The 20503-nt window shown below is 44.8% G+C and overlaps 1 protein-coding gene across 1 annotated transcript; it reads right to left on the bottom strand.

The window, feature by feature from the left end:
• Nucleotides 1–1552: 1552 nt before the first annotated feature.
• SLC35B1 (solute carrier family 35 member B1) lies at nucleotides 1553–18979 on the bottom strand. The gene is made up of 9 exons (XM_061589701.1): nucleotides 18499–18979; nucleotides 16481–16584; nucleotides 15258–15388; nucleotides 13868–13898; nucleotides 11930–12090; nucleotides 9211–9337; nucleotides 6399–6505; nucleotides 4380–4533; nucleotides 1553–1948 (listed from the first exon to the last, which is right to left on the bottom strand). The coding sequence occupies exons 1-9, from the start codon at nucleotides 18717–18719 to the stop codon at nucleotides 1896–1898; spliced, it is 1089 nt and encodes a 362-aa protein (XP_061445685.1). The 5' UTR covers nucleotides 18720–18979; the 3' UTR covers nucleotides 1553–1895.
• Nucleotides 18980–20503: the final 1524 nt, after the last annotated feature.

The following is a 20503-nucleotide window of genomic DNA, read 5'->3' as shown; positions in this document are numbered from 1 at the left end:
GCTGCAGCTGTTTACAGCCAAGTCTCTGTATGATCTTGTAGCCAGCAAGAGAGATACACATAGAAAAATAAACTGCAGCTTGAAAATGTCCAAGCTGGCCAAAAGAAGTGCTCGTCATCATCAAGGATTGAGATAAAAGGATTTGGGTTTATTTCTACTCACTTCATTATTTGCGTGTCTATGACTCACCTTGGCACAGTCCTCTCGAGTTTCTCCCAGTATTCATGAGGACGGGAAACATGACTGCTTTGTGATTAGGCTGAAAAAAATCACAACTCCATACAATTTCCTCTACCTTTCCAAAAGCAGCTCCTTTTTTGGTGCAATACCAGATTAGTACAAAAGGTGGTAGATAGTGCAGAATTTTGATGGTCTCATCTTTCATGTAGAAAACACATCATATATTTAGCTGAAATAATTATGAATGAAAGTACACAGGCCAAGAGGTACCTTTGGCTCCTACTCCCTATTCTGCTCTGGTGACATTCCAGCCTTTCCCTTTCCTATACCTCTTCTCCTAAACAGAAAGCCCTGGCTTCTAAAAGACAAATATGACCTAGGTCTCAGAGGTGACAGACACTGGGCTTTACCGCTTCTGAGTGTAGCAGAGAGCTCACATCTTCTTGTATGAAGGAACATTCAATCAATTCCCTACGTAGATAAATCTAGATGGGAGTGAGGAAGAGTTCTTGCCTGGCCTTCTCCCAGACTTGCTAGACATTCTATGGGAATTAAAAAAATGTTATTTTTGTATGGAAGAATATCCAAGTTGTATAGACAAGACTCTACCTACAGTCTGAATGAAATGGTACAGCCCAAACGCAGGTTTCCTATGTTAAGCTTATGTAAAGCTTGTGAAAAGGTATGAAATTCAGCATACAAAAAAAAGGGAGGGAGCGAGGAATGTTTTAGTTGCATACATTATTTTGAATACCTAATTAAGACTTTTTGATCAGAGACTGGTAGGGCCCTGTTATTCCCATTTTTACAGATTGGGAGCTGGAGGGGAGGAACTTCCCCAAAGCTACTTTAACGAGCTCATAGCAGAGGCTGGCTGGGAGCCCCAGCACCTGAGATTCAAATCCAGCTCTTAAATCTGTGGATGCAGCCCTATGCATGCTTATCTAGGGAGTGAGCACCAGTAAACACAGTGGGACTGACATCTGAGTAAACATACAGAAGATGACTCGGTCAGTTGGCTTCCTGGAGAATAGAGCTAGTCCATGAAGTAATTTTAACTCTAAGATCCATGAACTGTTACACTAATTTGTGACTATAGTACGCTTCTTGCTAGCAGGTGGGGGGAACCTTTGGCCCTCCAGATGCTGCTGAACCACAACTCCTATGATCCCTGGCCACGCTTCCTGGTGCTGATGGAAATTTATTTATTTATTTGATTTCTATCCCACCCTTCCTCCCAGCAAGGGTTGTAGTTCAGCAGCATCTGGAGAGCAAAAGGTTCTCACGCTTGACCTAGAGGAAGGCTACATCTAAAAGCTGCAAGCCTCTAAAGAGTGAAGAGATACAGGGTGAATAAAAACGTGAGAACATCTCTATCTCTCCTTTTATTTATTATGAAGAGTTCCTCTCATTTTGTCAATTTTTTCTTCTTTTTTTGCCACCCATCAACCCCAGTTTTGATTCCTGGGGCAGTGCATGTGGAAAACGTCACATCCTTGATTTCAATTAAAACAAAACCCTTGATTAAAAAAAAAATATTCCAAGTTTTTTTGGAACGACAAAGCCAAACCAATCCCTCCCCATGCTCCCATAAAACCCCCTTTCCCCAAACACTCATCCTGAGTCCATTTATGATCACAGGTGCTGGGGAGTAAGACAATAAGTTAACAGTTTGTTAAGATTTGAGGTTTTCAAGAGAACCAGCCAAAGTCTTCTTAATGCGAGGTTTTCTTGGATGCTTTCCCAAATCTGGCATCCAGTCCAAGTCCTGCAGAGAAACAAAAGGGAACATTGGCTTTAAGAGGCCATCCCCACAGGAGACTGAGCTTTTTTGTGCGCACGCATGATTTTATTTATAAAAAATGTGAGAGAGAAGCGTTTCTGCCCTCTGGATTCTCTCTTGCCAGCTTTTTCTCCAACAGCCATTCAAGGTGAGGATTGTGCTGGCTTTCAACAGACTCGGTGTGCCTCCAGTGCTTCCCTTTCTCAGGCAGGGAGGCTGCCACAAACAGGACAGCCTCCCTGCCTGAGGAGGAGTAGCTGAAGTGCGGCTCGCGCTGTGTGCAGGCTGCTTGGCTGACCAGCTCCATTATTTTTAGCTCCTTCCTCTTCTCCCCCTCTTGTTTTTCTCTGCACAAGTGCACACACACATATCTTTTTACTTGTTTCATTTTTTGTCCTCCTTTGTGTGTGTGCGTGTGTGTGTGTGTGTGTGTGTATTTGTTAAGCACTTCTGCATATCTCGGGGTTCTCCCAAGCATGCACATTCTTCCCTCTTCTTTGTGGGCGAGGCTGTTTGCAACCCATAATAAGCATGCACTCTCCAACTTTGCTCTCCTGGAATGTCTGTCATTCTCCCCATATATCTGCACCTGTACATATGAATACACACCCAAAAATGTACATGACTAACATAACCAGAAGTGGGTATTTTGCTCTCTCCTCTCTGACCATAGTGGTCTGGAAGTCTGGGGTGATGGATGGGCCCATTTTTATGTATTTGTTCATTCTATTATATCCTCCTTTCCTATACTCATGTATACACTCAAGGTGGCTTGTTAGAACAAACCAAAGCCCAGTAAGGCAGCAATTTTATAATCCCTTGGAGAGTGACTGAGGGGCTGTAGGGTGTTGTGAACCTCACTCTCTGTGGTTGGAGGATGAGGCCCATGGCAAGAGGCCTCTGCAGTACAGCCAGGAAAAGCCCTGTTGCTGACCTGCCCGCAACGTTGCAAACATGACTGGGACCAAAAGAGGGTGCTCCGAGGGGTATCAGCAGAGGCTTTGGATCTAATACTCTCCCTCATCTCTGGCCATGGTTCCCTAGAGCTGGGGTTACTTTCCCTCCCATTGGTAGCAAGTGAGGGGAGAAGAGAAAAACTGGCAAGAAAAGATAGATAGACAGATAGATACAATGCCGTGAAAAAGTATTTGCCCTGTCTGATTTTCTGTATGGCTGCATATTTTTGGCACTGAATGTTATCAGATCTTGAACCAAACCTAATATTAGGGAAAAGGGAACCTGAGTGAACAAATAACACAAAATTTTGATACTTATTTTGTTTATTTATTAAAGAAAGTTACACAACACCCAATGCCCCCATGTGAAAAAGTAAATGTCCCCTTAGACTCAAAACCTGGTTAAGTCACCTTTAGCAGCAATGACTGCAACCAAATGCTTCCTGTAGTTCTTGATCAGTCTCTCACAGCTCCGTGGTAGAATTTCAGCTCACTCTTCCATGCAGAACTGCTTTAACTCAGTGACATTTGTGGGTTGGTTCAAGATCAGATAGCATCCAGTGGCAAAAATATGCAACCATGCAGAAAATCAGACGGGGCAAATACTTTTTCATGGCACTGTAGATGACAGACTGCTCCCTCCAACCTTTTGCCTTGGCTGGCGAGAGTCCAGCAGGGCTTATAAAGTGGTGGTTCCTCTGCCAAGCAGCCAACTCTTCCCACCAACCACTGGTTTTTATAGAGCATTTCCACAGTAATCCCCCCCAATTAGATAGTCCTATCTTTTTAAAAAATGCTTCCTGAAGTAAATAAAACAAAACAATAATTCAAAGCTCACCTAGATGTTCCACTCTCTAGGTGCCACAACCAAAGAGATCATCTTTCCCACCAAGAATCGGCCACAATCCTTTGTTCATTGGAGGCCCTCCTGCAGGTCTCCTCTCCCTCACCTATGGTACCCTGGGGAGGTACTTAGAATAACGCAATTCCCAGAGAAGTTTGCCTGGTGCTATCTTTGATGTCTTTACAGCACCAGGCAAACACTTTTTTCTTTATTTGCCCAGGCCTTACAGCATGTTTTATAATTGGTTTTACTATTTCTTGACAGCTCTGCATAGATTTTATTGATTTGATGGCTGCTGTTCCTGTGTATTTAATGTTTTATATGGAAATGTTTATCGCATTGGTTAGTTTAAACTGGACGCTACCCTGGGAGTCTGTAAACAGATTAAAACAAAAAAAATAAATTCCTTATTTTTTCTCCCGAATGCCTGGGGAAGTGTGAGGGGGCAGTCTTATCCTCCTGCCCACAGAACCTCACGTGGAGGGACTAACCAGACTGCCCGTACAACAGGAAATGCCACATAAACATGAGATTTCCTCCTCTGCTGAACTGCCTTGGGAACTTTGCTAGGAAATTACCAAACCAACAGAAGGGACACCAGACTACCAAAACTTACCAAGGAATACTAGGATGGTGCCCACCCACTGCAAGTTGGTGATTGGATTAGCAAAAAGGATGACTGAAGCCAAGATGGTGAAGAACTTGCGGGTTGTGGTGACGATTGAGCAGGTCAGAGGCCCAAAGTATACCACAGTCATGAAGATGAAACTCTGCAACAAGACGGAGAAAAATGGGCAGTCAGGTTGGAAATACAGAAAGAAAGCCCATGCTGCTACTGACTCCCTGCGAGTGCATCTACCCAGGCCATTTGCTGTGGGACACACTGGCACATGACCAGCTGTCACAGTGGGCCATACGGCCCTTCTCCCTTAGAGTGCCTGGAATAGGCAGCGCAGACAGTTCTGGGGAACAAAGTAACTACTTCTCATTCTCCTGGGCCAGTAAGGGTTGGGCAGAGTTTTCTTTTTCAACGGTGATGATGTCCTGCATTCCCCCTTGTGCGTACAAGGGAATGTAGAGGCACTGCTACTTAAACGTGGAGGGCAAAACAAAGAGGAAAAGCAGTGGCTTGATTCCCACAAACTGCTTGGGCAAAGCAAACTGCAAAGAGCAAAATGTGTGGCTTCTGAACATAGCATGGGTGCAGAAAGACAAAAGGCACTCTTTACAAGTAACAGAGGAAAATGATTTGCACTACAAGGCAAACGGGTTCCGGTGAGGGATACAAAGATGATACAAAGCTCAGCTACAGAGCATGCAAGACTGTAAATGGAAATGGCCCCTCTGAGTATGTGCAAAATGTCTTTTCCTCACCATTAAGTGTCACAGCCAGATTTCATGTGCAGGATTAAGAGGCAGAGCATCGAGAATCTCCAAGTGTGGGACATATAGGGTGGTTTGAGCTCCTGTTAATTTTTCAGAAATGAACCACAGCACATGCATGTTCACACAAGGGAATGAAGTCTTTGGGAATCTGCAGGAGTTAAAGGGCACTTGTAGTGCATGGGACCAATGGAAGAAGACAACACAGCTCTCTTCCCATCCTGACTCACATAATACAGGCAGAGACCTTAGGTATTCCTGCAAGGCTTGTCTTAGAAACAAAGAATCTTGTGGCACCTTAAAGACCAACAAATTTATTATGGCATAAGCTTTCACGGACTAGAGACCACTTCATCAGATGCATGATGCATAATCTTTAGCTGGCAGGTACACATCAGTGCATGGAGAAGTTAGAGTTAAATGGCGATGGAATGTAAGTAGCACAGTCTGTGACCATTCAGTTAGATCAGGGGTGGGGAAACATTTGTGGCCGGAGGACCAAATCTTCATCTCCCCAACCCTTGGCAGGCAAAAGCTGACAGGTGTGTTGACAAGCCACAGTGATAACAGGTGACGCCTCCCTTTGAAGTCCCTATTTTCAGGACCTCCAAGCAACCCTAAAGGCATACTCTGATCCGCCCAGGATCGGAGTGCACCTTCAAATGTTCCCCGCTCACACGGAAAAGACTGGAAGCGTGCCCTGATTGGCCCATCAGCTGAAGGACGCCTTCAAATGCCTGCCCTTGCTAGTGATGTCAGCTGGTAGGCACGGATTGGGGAAAATGGCTTCACGGGCTGATTGGCCCAGAAGCTGAAGGCTCCCCACCCCTATATTAGTTTGAATGTATGCAGTGACCCTTCACCAAAAGCAGTAATATGTGACAACACAATCGTTTTAACACTTGTAGTGAGACAGAAACTATTGTCTCAATTCATGCCCAAATTAATAGAATTAAACTTCTTAAACTTGTTCAGGAGATCTTATCAGGATAACCCAAACTTGGTTCTGGTGGTGGTCAGAGGAACCTTGGGAAGGGGTGGAATGCTTCCTACTCTGGAAATGTTCTCACATATAAGCCATTTGGGGGGTCAGTGTCCTTTAAAAAAAAAAAAAAAAGCAGTCTATATTCTACTTTTCTCCACACTCCTTGAGAACAAAACAAGGGTTAAAAAGCACATTGTGAGCTGGTCAAACTGCAAGCAAGCAAATGAAGAAATACATGGTACCGAACAGGAAATGCTGGTTGCTCACCTGGCCCAGAGCACTTGTTAGGCCAAAGAGAAGGATGTTGTAGATGATACTGGGGTAACGCTCAGTGAAACTCAAGAATTCCCAAAGCTCTCCTGTAAACAAGATACCTGCAAGGCAGTGGGAATGTTTAGAAGAACAGAAGGAACTCTTCTTTGTCTGCTTTGATCAGCCAGTGCCCAAAGTTATCTGGCTCCAAAGCTTGCAAAACTGCTATGCTGGATCAGGCCAACAACCTACTGGGCTCAGCATTCTCACTTGACAGGGGATAGCCAGATGACACTAGCTGACCTCCAAATTTGGGTTTCTCCCAAACCATAAAAATGCTGGCTGGGGAGAAACTGCCTCCTCTTGCTACTTTGTGTATTTTAGCTGTGCATTAGGAGTATGCAGCCAAGGTAACTGCAGTAGTGTTCACTTGCATCTATGAATATTATTTTTCTAAATATGCACCTTCCATCTTTCTTCCATCATGAAACTTGAGGCACTATACAAGAGGTTCCCAGGTAGGCTCCCATCCAGGCACCGACCCAGACCCAGACAGATTGAAAGATAAGCTGCCAAACTTGTCAGAAACTTATAAAAATGCATCAAAATATTTTTATTGCATGCATGCTATCATAAAATATTAAAAATAAATCATATAAAAGCATTCTGATGCACTATTCCATTGGTGGTTTTGGTGAACTTTCACATGGTTATTTTGAATTCGCCCCTCTCCTTTTTCTATTTCAACAACAGCCAAGTGCTTTTAAATATTCCTGGATAGAACATTTATTTAAACTGACAGCTCCCTTCCTCTCAAAGGGTGCTGGGCCAGTAGCAAAAACAGAAAGGGGGATCCCTGTCCCTAAAGAGCTTGTAGGAGGAGACTACATCTACCATAATAGTTACTACTTCCATTTAATAAAGTCTAAGGCCCTACAAATCCTCACTGAAAATTAGAGAAACGCTAAGTGGAAGAATGGGTGCTGGTCTTGCTGCTTTATACTTCTTCATCTGCAAACCCACACAAAAGCCCCACACCACCTTCAATAGGAATGGAGTTCTTTCTCTACCAAGGGAAGCAAAAGCAGCATATAAAGCAGGGCAGGGAACCCCCAGCCTGCCAGGCCTCCCCGTGTGGTCTGTGAAGCCATTTTGGCCAAGCCACACCCATCTACTCTACACCTGAAGTCCTATATGACAGCAAGTGTGGGGCAGGTAAAGATGCAGCTGTACTGAAAAGGGGTTTGCAGACACTGAACAGCTGAAGCCTTTTCACCTAGAATCTCAGAGGAAACCTGCAAGGGGTTGAAAGAGTCCCCATCCCAAGGTAGCGTCACCTTCTTCTACGGACCATTCTCTAGGCCAGTGGTGGGGAACTTGTGGCCTTTCAAATGTTGTTGGACTTGAACTCCCGTCAGCCCCGGTTAGCATGGCCAGTGATGATGGGACTTGTAGTCCAGGAACATCAGGTGGGCCACCTCTGTTCTAGGCCATCAAGAGACGGTACAGCTAGATATGTGTCACTAGGAGGTAGTCTGGTGTCCCATTAAAAATTTAGTCTTTTGAGAGATTAAAGGGTTGGGCTGAACCTCACATTTAGGCTGATCGCACTTCCTCTTGCAGTCTGAAAGAATCTTCCCTACATTCAGACCAGCTAACAAACCCTGTAGGGCTGGGGTTGGCTTTTTTTTTGTATTTTGAGGGTTTTGCCTGTCACTGTGGACCACAGCTTGACTCACCTAGTGCAGGAAGCTTTGCACTCTAATGTGAAGTTTGGAGACAACAGGCTGATCAGCGCACAAGGCTCTTTTGTGGCTTCTATAGAATTCATTTTAACACACTGCCTTGCTTTAAAATACTATACAGGGGAACAATCATTCTCCAAATTACTTTGGCTGCAAGGGACTTCTCCTTTTCATTAATTATCAGCCGTTTTTCCTAAGGCAACCTCAGTGGAGAGGTCTAACAATTGCACACAAAAACAAATACGCAAAGTTTTAACTCTTGAAAACCAAGCAGAACGGGAAAGCCACCCACATTGTTAGAACAAGGGAGACACCAAACGGTGGAAACAGACTGTTACTGCCAAGCTGCAATGGGTAACTCCAGGGAAAAGTGAGATGCACACAAAAACGGCCTTTTGGAGAGGGGAGTCCTACTGGTGACATCAGCACCACTCCATGGCTATCTGAAGAACTGCACAGCAGTCACAACCCAGAACTGAAAGGAGAGATGTGGTTGGCTGCTGCTTGAATTGCAATATTAAGGCAAAGAGTAAAGGTGTGTGCAGGGGTGTGCGTGAGAGAGTGTGTGATAGTGAGAGGAGAGAGAGCGAGAGAGCTCCATTGGGATGTATGTAAGGAATGGTCCTCCATTTGGGGCAGGGGCAGCCATCACCATTCGCAGCTTCAAACTGCCTTGCTGGACAATCTAGCAGCTAACCAAGGAAATGTTCACCCTAATCTGGCAAATATTGTTATTATTATTTATTGAATTTATATCCCCCCCTTCCTCCAGAAGTTGCACAGGACAGCAATTCAGGTGTGGAAACAAAGGTTTCTGCAGGTGAATTTACCGTACTACGAAATCATTTGTGTGAGGAGCAAGGGAAAGAGGCCACATGCATCAATACAGTAGCTAACGCACCGCTCCACACCTTACGCATAAGGATTCCAATGCGCCCAGAGCTCTTGTACTAGACTTAGACTCCTTTCCCCTCCCTTCTTAGGCACAGGCACATGTGCTTAGCCACCTGCTGCTCCCCTGATGTGGTTCAGACCAGGCTGCCCTGGCTTTTCCTCTCCCTGTGCCCCAAGAAGGTACTTACCGGCTCCAAGGATTAAAGTAGACCACAGATTGACATTCAACATCATGTGATTGGAACCAGTCTGGTAATGTGCCCTCATGTGGTCTTGAGACACGCCGGTCAGTCCATCCAATGTTAAGGACAGCAACTGGGGGTGGGGCAAGAGAGAAACCAGACAGACAGACATGGGCATTACTGAAAATAGTACGCAGATTTGAACAAAACCCTGCTGAGCAAGGGGGGATTGATATCACACACATGTTCCATAAGCACAATAGTCGTAGAGGAACGTGCAAAATCTGGTTCTGCAGTAGGGAAATCAGTGGCATGTCCAAAAACCTGTGAATTGCAGCTTTTGTTTTAAGAAGGGGCTGATACCTAGCCGCTATTGTGAGAAAAGTTAACACACGCATGCAGTTACTAATGAAGATTTAAGAATCTCCATCTTGCATGCACAGCTTTCCAGACACTTACTCCTGCCTCTGTTTTTCATACTTGCCTCTGTCTAATCTACATCTTCCTGCCCCTCCAAAAAACTCTGACAAAAAGGAGATTTATGTTACCATTTCCTTATTTCGTTCATGCCTACAGCTACTCTACAAGGTGGTCAGCATTTTCTTCATTTTATAAATGTATAAATTAAGACAGAGGGAGGGAGGGAGAGAAGCCCATCGCTGTGTCAGGATATGAACTTAAATCTCCCAGGTCCGATGTTCACTTTGTAGGAGCCAAACTCAGAAAATGGAACAGATGAAAAAGGGAGGAAGACCTCATCTCTTTTTGCACCTGTTGTTTGTTTGGTGGATTTCTGCCCCATCTTTCAATTTAAAAAAAAAAATCAAGGGGGCAGCTTATTGTCATTAAAGGAAGCAATTAAATGTATGCAAATAACCCTGACCTGCATGATTTAATATAGTTACATAAACAGAGAGCAGAATGTGGCACTAGTCTTGGTTTTTAGCCTCTCCCCACTGCCGCTCCTGCTTTACAACAGGGAAAGTAAACCAATGGAAGAATGGCTAGAGATGTGAAAACCCCGGGGTAGAAATGGGGAAAAATGATTTCCCCCCAAATTTTCCATTTTTTTCCCAGGCCTTCACATCTCTATGAATATCCCATCCAAGACCCCAGCAGCGCAATTCCCCCTGCTGCTTCTGGAGCGCTCAGTGATGATCAGAGGGACCAGAAGGAGCAAGGGGGGGGGGAGAAGGAGAGAGAGCGAGAGAAAGAAAGAGAGAGGGTGGTGCATGTACATAAGTGGGTATGACCCTGTCTACATTGCTGGCCACACCCACTTTGCCATGTCACCCCTGGAGGGGTTGCAATAGATGATGTTGTTCTCTATCCACTTTCTCAATGCCATGCATAATTTTATACACTTCTATCATGTCTCCTCTGACCCGCCTTTTCTCTAAACTAAAAAGCCCCAAATGCTGCAACCTTTCCTCGTAAGGGAGTCGCTCCATCCCCTTGATCATTCTGGTTGCCCTCTTCTGAACCTTTTCCAACTCTAGAATATCCTTTTTGAGATGAGGCGACCAGAACTGTACACAGTATTCCAAATGCGGCCGCACCATAGATTTATACAACGGCACGATGATATCGGCTGTTTTATTTTCAATACCTTTCCTAATTATCGCTAGCATGGAATTTGCCTTTTTCACAGCTGCCGCACATTGGGTCGACATTTTCATCGTGCTGTCCACTACAACACCGAGGTCTCTCTCTTAAGCTCTCCCACATGCTCCATTCTGCCTCGTCACTATGCTGGCGATATTGTGGGGAAAGAGGGACACTATTGTGCATGTGGTGTGGGTCTCAAAAATTGTGCTGGTTTTGGGGACTGGGCTTTCAGCTTAATCTTTGATATTAGGTCGCAGGGTCTACACCCAGATCCTGCTCTAGCATTGCTCTCTCGAAAGTGATGCCAACCCGACAATCCAACATAAGGAACTGGTCTCATTTGCTGGCTGCAGCACAGCTGGAGGTTGCCAGCAATGGAAGGCGTAGGTATGGTTCCTGTTTATGAGCTTTACTGATAATAACAGATCTTTTTACAATCCCCCCCCCTAGATGCATGTTGGGTTATGGTTGGGTTACTTTATGTGAACTGTGGATTTATTAAATGCTATTTCTATTTACTGGATGCTACAGGTTGTGGCTGGTTGTTGCATTTGTACATGTTTATTTGAAAATTCAGTAACATGTTTAATGAAAAAAATGTGCTCGTCCGTAGTGTCCCATCCAGCACTAAGAGGTCAAAGCCCTCAACATGCGGAGACGTGGTATAGTCCTGGATAGCCAGCTGGGACTGAACCACAAGCTTTGGTCCAACAACATCTAAGAGGGCCACAGGTTCCCCACCCCTGTGGCAGAGAAGAGTCCACGTTGCCATCAGCACACCCGAGGTGCTAAGAAATAAACCAGCACCAAGTGAAGCATGGCATACTGCAGCAGCCTTGTGCTGAAGCACTTGCCTGGGAGCCACATGTAACAAGGACCTGCATGTCAAGCAAGAAAGCAAGCAGACTGGTGGCAAAGGGACTGAGCCCTCCATCCCTCCCCCTCGGTGCCCAGCAGAGAAACCATATGGGCTGTCAGTGGAGAAAGCCCCATCACCAGCACCCAGCACAGAAATGCTGCAGGCTGCTGCAGAAGGGATGTTTGCTGCCTCTCTTCTGCCAGCTCCTAGAAGGCTAAAGAAAAAAATGACAGAGCATTCAAACAGCTCAGGTCTTACCAGCAGAAGTTCTCCGTAGCCAAAGGTGTGGTCGTCCCCGAGGTCTCCTCCCTTTTTTGGCTTGTACATGAAAAGGGCCACTCCTGTGACGATCAGTAAGACACACAGGTATTTGGACAATGGGTACTTCTTTCTCAGCATCGTCACCCCCAGGAGCATGACTAGAGAGAGAAAGAGTGAGAGAGAGGAATTGAAAGAAAAATAAAAAGATGACTCCCTGCAGCCCTGCTAGGAAGTATACCCAGCCAAAGGCCTTTGCAGATTGTCAGCAACATCAGCTTCTATACTGCAGCAATATTGTTTCTCCACAGAACAAGATACACAGGCAAGTCCTAAGGAGGGAAGCTGTTCTACTAAGCCCTTATTCCTTAGCAAGTGGCACACCAAACTTCCTGAGCCTCCATCTGCTCCTGTGAGAAGATGGCCATGGTAAAGGCCTTGTCCAAACCCACATCTAGTGCTTGCCGATGCTGCATTTGAAGTCACCCCATGAGACTATAAAATGTGGGAACTCAAGATGAGCTCTCCGATCCTGTTAGCAGAAGTTATTTTAAAAAACTACACAGACCGCCAGGACCTAGTTAGGTGTCCCTCATTGTGTGTACAGCAGCAGAACCTATACAGAAAGTGATGCTATGAGCACCAGACATTGCATACCGATAAAGAGCCAGTATTGGATTACGTGTTGTGCTTATTTTTGTATGGTCTGCATTCTGCTTTTTCTCCAAGCAGCTCAGAGCAGCACACATGGGGCTCCCATGCCACCCTTCTTTACTTTCAGAAACCAAGCTAAATCAAGAGCCTTCAAAATATCCTCTGCTACTTTTCTTGCTCAAGTTGGCTTTTGGTGAGTGGGTTAAGGGTCACTTTAAATTTGATTTATGGTGATTTACTATTAGCATGCCTTTCATTTAACTATATCGTTATGTAAAGTGTTATGACCTACCCAATCCTTGTGATGGGTAGCACAGATATCTCAATGCATACATACCTGCAGTGGAGCATTAGGATGGTTGCTTTTGACATGGAGAAGCCAAGCTTAGGAGTTCCAGTTGGCTTGGATGTTCACTGAGTGGCCTTAGGCAAGCCATTACCTCTCTGCTTAGCCTACTTCACAGGGTTGTTGTGAGGGAGGATAAACATGCCATTCTAGGCTCGTTAAAGAAATGGCAGAGAGCAAAGGCTTCCCTTAGCTATGAAATTATTTGAATGATCACTGCTCCTATTGCTCTAATATAAACAACTTTATAGTGTTTTTAAATAGGATTTTGAATGATTGCTTCTCAGAGATCTTATTTTAAGTAAATAGATTGATAAAATTATTATAATTCTCTTTGATATTTTATTTTTAATAAAGATTTACAAAAGTTTATAACAGATATTTTGTAGGAAAGCAAACAGATTTATAAAATTATTATAATAATTTAATAAAACAGCAGCTCTAATTGACAAAAGGGATAAGAAAAATGTATTACATGTAAAAAACTAAACGCTACACAAAACAAATGCAAGCATAGCAATAAACCCTCAAAACCTTGGTTGTCTTCTTTTAAAACTGACATTTCCAGTCCTCAGCAATTTGAAGACAGGCACACAACCTGATGAACATGAACACAGAAAAAACCCACAAAGCAAGAGTGACTGGGTCCTTCCAATGACCAGAAGTAGGACTTCGGTAAATATATGGCCTCCTCTGGCTCTAATTCCATGTCCCCACAAATTCTACTAGCCATGTGATTTCAACAGCCGTCCCCTTCTTACTTTCCATTTCTTGTCCTCACCCCAACTCTTTCCAAGACTTTTGTGGAAGCCTGACTCCTGGAAGCAAAACCAGCTAAATCAAGCAGCAGCCATGCAGATTTTGTCAACCCGCTCAGCTCATCCAAGCAGTTCCCTGGCACACACACAATTCTGGTTATAGACTGAGGAGCTGCTTACCTGGGATGGGTTTACAGGACTTCCCAAGGACCTACGTGCAGGGAAAAATGAGAGACTGATTTAGACAAGGGGTTCCCAAGTCCACACGCTTCATTTAGGTGGTCTGCAGTCTGTGCGAAGATCAGTGGGTGCAGCACATTAAACATTCATATTGTTTTTTAAATTGTACTTTTATTGCTTCTTTTGTTTCTATATTGTATTTTTTATTGTATTTTATGTTATATTCTATGGACTTTAAGTTGCGATACAATAAAATACAATATAAGAATTAAAAGAAGCAATAAAAATACTATTAAAAAACATACAGCATCTAGCACAGCGCATTACAATTGCTACAACAGGCAGAAAAGTAATGTAAGTGGCCTACAAAGACTTTCAGCAATTTTCAAGAGGTCCGTGGGAGAAAAAATGTCTGGAAGCCCCTGATTTAGACCTAACATTTCATAGCCCCACCTTCAGCAGCATCAGACAGCACCCGAGTCAACTCTGCCACAGTAAAAAGCCAATGTTTGAGGGGAAGAAATTGTTTCTTTCCTCTTTGCAAACTCATCATGTCCTGCATCTGCTTCTAATCTTATTCCTCCCTTTCAGCAATCCCAATGAGGTCATGGACACCACTCTGGAATCACAGCCACTGCCAAAGGCTGGCTGTGTCAAGCAGATAACAAGATCCACTAGCCCAGGAGGAACTGCTGAAACAACTGAGCCATCACTCTCACGTTTGCCGAGTGTGCCCAGAGAGACAACATATCTCTTTCACCCCAGCCCCGTCGTCTGACTGCACATCGCAGGAGGTGCAGGGGAGGAGCAAGTGACAGTCTCATTGGCTCTGGGTTGCAGGGAAGTTTTAAACAACATAAGAAGCTTGTGCTACTTTCAGCTTTATTGGAAGCCCAGCGGATGAAGAATGACCCCCAAATCCTCTGCAAGAAAAAGTGGGCAGGTGTGTGTGTATGGGGAGGGGGAGCCGAGAGAAGAGGGGAAAGTGGATGAATGCTGGAGCCATGTGCTACCTTGGCTGCTTCCTCTTTAATGGAGGACCACTGAGAGGGTCTCACTCAAATCCTGGAACAGGCCTTGTTTGCGAGACTCTGAGCACCAAAAGTTACCGATTAAGACATGCAAGATAGTTTGCCCCATCAAAGATATCCCCATCTTCCAATCTCAGAACCATTTCAGAATCACCCAGGAAGAACAGTACATCTGCCACATTTATGCAGCTGGTAAGGGAACTGGGTATCGATATATCCTCTGGGTTTAAGACACCATCCATGCTACAGTAAAAAGGCTGCCAAGCTCCGCACCAGGAAGGAGGAGACATTGCACTTTTCCAAACCCTCTCCATCTCCCGCTACCACCAGCACCACTCCGACAACCTGGCCTTCTTTACCTGAGTTGGGTAGTTGACAAACTGCAGGGCTGAGTTGCTGGAAACCATGGCACCCAGGTAGGACAGGGAGCAAGCTGCATACAGCCAGTTCTGTGTCCGATCCACCTTGACAGTATCAAAAAACTGGATCACTGATTGGGGAGAAAACGTGTAAGAAACAACTATGTTGGCAACAAAGGAGGAGCAGACTGACCCAACAGCAGAGCTGCACAGAGCTTACTTTCATACAAAAAAGGAAGAAAAGTTGATACGCTCAGGCTTCTTATCTCCAAAGACCATTAGAACATAGAGCAGAGGTGAAGCCACTCTGGTGCAGCTCAACAGAGTTTGAAAGCCCCCCCTTTCAATGTCCCCCCGACGTTTGTTTGAAAAAAACACATTTGTTTTAGGGGAGGGAACCACCCTAAAAGTAAGTCTGTAGCCTTAGGTTGGCAACTATTTTTACAACCAAAATGGAAAAGGACAGCCTGCATGTTGATTCCAACTTATGGCAACCCTATGAATAGGGTTTTCATGGTAAGCAGTATTCAGAGGGCGTTTACCATTGCCTCCCTCTGAGGCTGAGAGGCAGTGACTGGCCCAAGGTCACCCAGTGAGCTTCATGGCTGTGTGGGGATTCGAACCGTGGTCTCCAAGGTCATAGTCCCACACCTTAACCACTATAACCAAACAAGATGTTATACATGTAATTTTCTCTCAATACATTTTTTAATGGAAAGCATCATCAGAAAACTGTAGGTTTGATTGTATGAGCAGCTGGGATGGTGGAGAAAAGAGGGCATTGAACCCTTTCCCCATTAGCTATTTTTCTGATAAAATCACCCTCCCCCAAGCTGTTTTTCTCCCCTTCAGTGAATCTGTGTGCAATACTGGACTTCACCTCTTCCTAACAGGATAGTGGTTAGGGGTTTGTTTTGTGAGTGAATGGGAAGGCAGATGCAGCAGGCTAAGCCCAGTGGTTTGGTGGTCAGACTACTTCACCCTCTCATGTGGCAATGTCAGAGTGGTGGATTAGGACCTGGGAGACCACGGTTCAAAACCTCACTTGGCCATGAAGCTCAATGGGTGACCTTGGGTCAGTCACAGTCTCTCAGCCTAACCTACCTCACAGGGTTGTTTGAAGATAAAATGAAGAGAGGGAGAACCATGCCACCTTGAGCTCCTCGGAGGCAAGGTGGGATATAATGTAATCAATAAATAATAAAAGAAAAATAAGTACTTACACAGTCTTGCGAAAATGGCATTGATCACGCACTGAATAAAGACCAAAGACAGAGCATATCTGAACTTTTCCTGCTTTGCTCCTTCCCCATATTTGCCTCTTGTACTGCAGGAAAACCAAATTGAGAGGGAAGAGTTAACTACAGAGGAAGAGACACCAAGAGACTTAACTTATGCATGTTTTACGGTAGGTTGAACATCAGAACGGCCAAGGTACATTTGCTTTTTTTCTGCGAGCCAAAGGCTATCAAGATCTTTTGCTCCCTGCAGTCATGGGTACTAAAGAGGAACACATTATTCAGAACTGTAGAAGCACAATTGCTCGACAGCATTACACCCCCACCCCCCAAATCACAGGAACACACACATTATAGCTCTTTCCAAATCTGTGTGGATTCCTGAAAGCTGCATGAAAGCAGCTGCTTAGGAAAAAACAAGATGACAGATAAGAAGGGAGAGCAGCAAAATTCTCAAAGTACTCTAGTTATGGAGGAACAGATGAGAAAAGAGAAGAGCAAAACCAAATAACGAGAGGAAAGGAAACATGCTCTGTCAATAGAGTAATCTGCTTTGGTCACGGATTCAGTTCCTGGCATCTCCAGGCAGGGCTGGAAGAGAACCTTGTCTGAAGTCCCGGACAGCCTCTGCCAGTCAGTATGAACAATACTGAGCCAGATGGACTAATGGCTTGACTCAGTATAAGGCAGCTTATGTTCCTCACACAAATTAAACTACAAAAAAAGCCACACAAAACTTCCTCTGAAGACAGCAGTGAGTGCAAGGAATGAAAGAGGCCTATCAAACGTAAATCCACCACCCAGGCGGGAAAAGACCAAAGGAAACTGCTTTAAAGCAAGTTAGACCACTGGTCCATCTAGCTCAGTATTGTCTACACCAACCATGGCTCTCCACGGTTTCAGACAGGGGACATTCCCAGCCCTACCTGGAGATGCTGGGGACTAAAACTGGGACCTTCTGCATGCAAAGGAGATGCTCTGCCACTGAACTACACCATGCCTTAGAATCCACTCATGTGCTTCATTATAAACATGCAACTGTAGCTTGCTTCTGTTACTACAATAAAGCTAAAAAGATGATTTTTTTTGTAACATCTGCAAGCTATACCTCAGAAATGTTTTTGTTCTGTTCACCATCTCTTCCACCCACTATCAAATCTTTCCCTTTTGCAGGAAGTTAACACTGATCTAGAGCGTGCCATCTTTGACTTCGAATGTTCAGTTGTTAAATCCTGTTGCAAAATTGGATTTTCGTTTTTATGGAAGCAGCTGCCTATGAAATCAGTTTGATATTTAAAAATGAAAACTTAAAATATTGCTCTCAACTCACAAGGCCCTCTTGACCACATGCCTCCCACAAATGCCGTCCTGGGCTCCTAGTGGGAGGAAGGGCGGGATATAAATAAAATAATAAATAAATAAAATAAAATGCTTTCCCTAATTTTAATTGACTGCCTTGAACCTGTAAGATATTCTAAAAACAGATCAACATATAACCCCCCCCCCCACACACACACACGTTTGTACAGATATACTGATACAGAAGGGAAAAAATAAGAATTACTAAAAGGGGGCAGGGTGGACATTCCTGTGACCTTAACAGCTGTGTGGCAGGCAAAAAAGTTGACTCAAGTAAGTTACCCTCGCCACACACACTGAAGATGGCGGGGCACACATCCACCTGTGAGATTTCTACCTGTTGCGGAGCTGTTGAAACCGTAGAATCTCTGCAAGGTCGAATGGCAGCAACGTTAAGATGAAAGGGAGGAGAAGAAGAATTCTCCATATTCCATTCAAGACACTGGGATGACATTAGGAAAGTGAAAATATAAAGGGTATATGCACATGTCAGATGATGATATTTCTCAGGGCCCTTATCATTTGGGAAGGGGCAGTCTCCCGGAGGCCGCTGCGAAGTCTCTACCAGACCCCTTAAATCAAAAAACATCTACGCTACGGGCGGACTAGGAAAAAAAGAAGCGTTTTCTCTTCGGACGACTTACATTGTCTCCTGTAGGACGCCGTACCAAAAGTAGCAGACGAAGACACCCAAGCAACAGAGCGGTAGCCGCAGCCGCTCGGGGAAGAGAGCGCCCCCTCCGCCTCCTGCCCCCCCGCTCACCCCCATGCCCGGCCCTGGAACCGTTTCGGTCCCCGGCAGCCTCAGCGGCGATAATTCCACGCAGACATCCCGCAGCGGCGCCGGCGGAAAAGACGGCCTCATAGAAGCGGCTGCGACTGCGGCCCTAAAAGACCTCCGCCGGCTCCAGACTGAGGAAGGTCCTCCATGTCGCCTGACCAGCGGAATGCCATTGAACTGAGGCCGCCCGAGTCGTACCGAGCCACGGGCAAGAAGGGTTTGGGGTGGGTTTGTTTTCTTTCCCTCCTGCGTTGTACCGCCTTTTTCATCTCCATGCTGAGAGCGTGTCTCTTTAGGCACCGAAGTAGCCAGCGCCTCGGTGGGGCCTGAAAGAATTAGGCAACGCGTTTATACGTAAGTAAATGTGGATTGCTGCGATTGTTCGGCTGGCTTAAGAGGCGGGACACACCGCGGGGGCCTTTCTCGTGTCGGACTCCTATTGCTAGTAGGAGAAGAGGGCGGAGATACGTACAGAAAGCAACTGTTGTTAGAGGGGCTGGAAGGTGGCAGAGATGACGGTCACGAAGACAGCAGGCGTCCACACATTATCAGGGAGGAAATTCCTATTGTGTTTATGGACTGTCTCTCTTTCCCATCCCCACCCCAGATATATTCAAGGAGGCGGAAACTAAGTATGCATACATGTCAGGTGTGAAGTATTGGTGTAATTACATACAGAAGACGCACTTCTGACGCACCTCCAGTTCTCTAGAGTACAATCGTGCTCACGTTTAATTCACAGAGGCATATCATTTAGGAGATGCTTTTCTTTCTTGCCCCAGACCTGGGTGGGTAGGCAAGGTGTTAACTTTACACAACCCCCTTACATCTTAACCTGAGGGTAACCCCATGCTCCTTTGGCTGAGCAACAGGCTAAAGATGCGTCTTCCCCAGCGTAGTTCTAGCTTAATGCAGCGTTTCCCAACCTGTGGGTCGTAAAGTCTGTATAGGGGGATCACAGGCTTTATAAGTAAATCCAAAATAATTAATCCTTGTAATCCTGAACTAGGACGATGAATACCTCTTACAGCATTTTGCTTAGTTGGCATATTATAATGCTGTGGTGACATTTGTAACATGAGAAACGTTTGGTTTTTTTTTTCATTTTAGCACCTACGTTCTACTATAGCAGCCTAAAATTCATGTGACAATAAATTGATGGCTCACCATGTCAAGTAAATTGACCTGTGGGTCATCATACCAAAAATATTAGAAAACTGTTCTAATGAATGTGAGATATCTAGAAAATGAAATAGTTTTAGAGAAGTAATGTCTTTTCTGCATCACCATTAATAATCCAGCTTTTAACACCCAAAGCAGCCTATTTTGACCTCCCCCCCCCTTTTGAACCATAAAGATTGTCTTGGATTAACTCAACTTGGTCTTTAAGGTGGTTTCAGTATAACATTAATTACCTGGCCCTTGATTGTCTGTTCTCTGCTTCTCCAAGTTCAACATGTTATGCACTCACAGTATACTTTCACTATTGTTATCAGTCTCTGCTCTCATTGTAATTACCATGGCATCACCAGGGAAGAAAGGTTTTATATCTGCAAGCCTGGATTAACTAAAATCCACAGCCTTCCCAAAACTATTTCTAAACTTCTGCTTCTCCATGTTTAACATGTATTGTTACCAGCCTCTGATCTCATCAAGATGGCCTTGACATCATCAGGGAAGACGGATGATGTACACTCAAACATGTATTAGCTGAAATCCACAGCCTCCTAAAGTATACCATTTCCAGCTTAGCTAAACCTTTCCCTAGAAATTCTAGACTCTAGTAAGTGACTGGATACAAGTAGACACTAACTCAAGAATATGCCATCCATTTGTAGATTCTTACTCTGTTTAGGGAGCTAGCTGCA

The sequence above is a fragment of the Rhineura floridana genome, chromosome 11 (genome assembly GCF_030035675.1).
Source record: "Rhineura floridana isolate rRhiFlo1 chromosome 11, rRhiFlo1.hap2, whole genome shotgun sequence".
NCBI classification, from domain to species: Eukaryota; Metazoa; Chordata; class Lepidosauria; order Squamata; family Rhineuridae; genus Rhineura; species Rhineura floridana.
The sequence above is the reverse complement of the archived record's forward strand: the minus strand, read 5'-3'. Positions and strand labels throughout refer to the sequence as shown.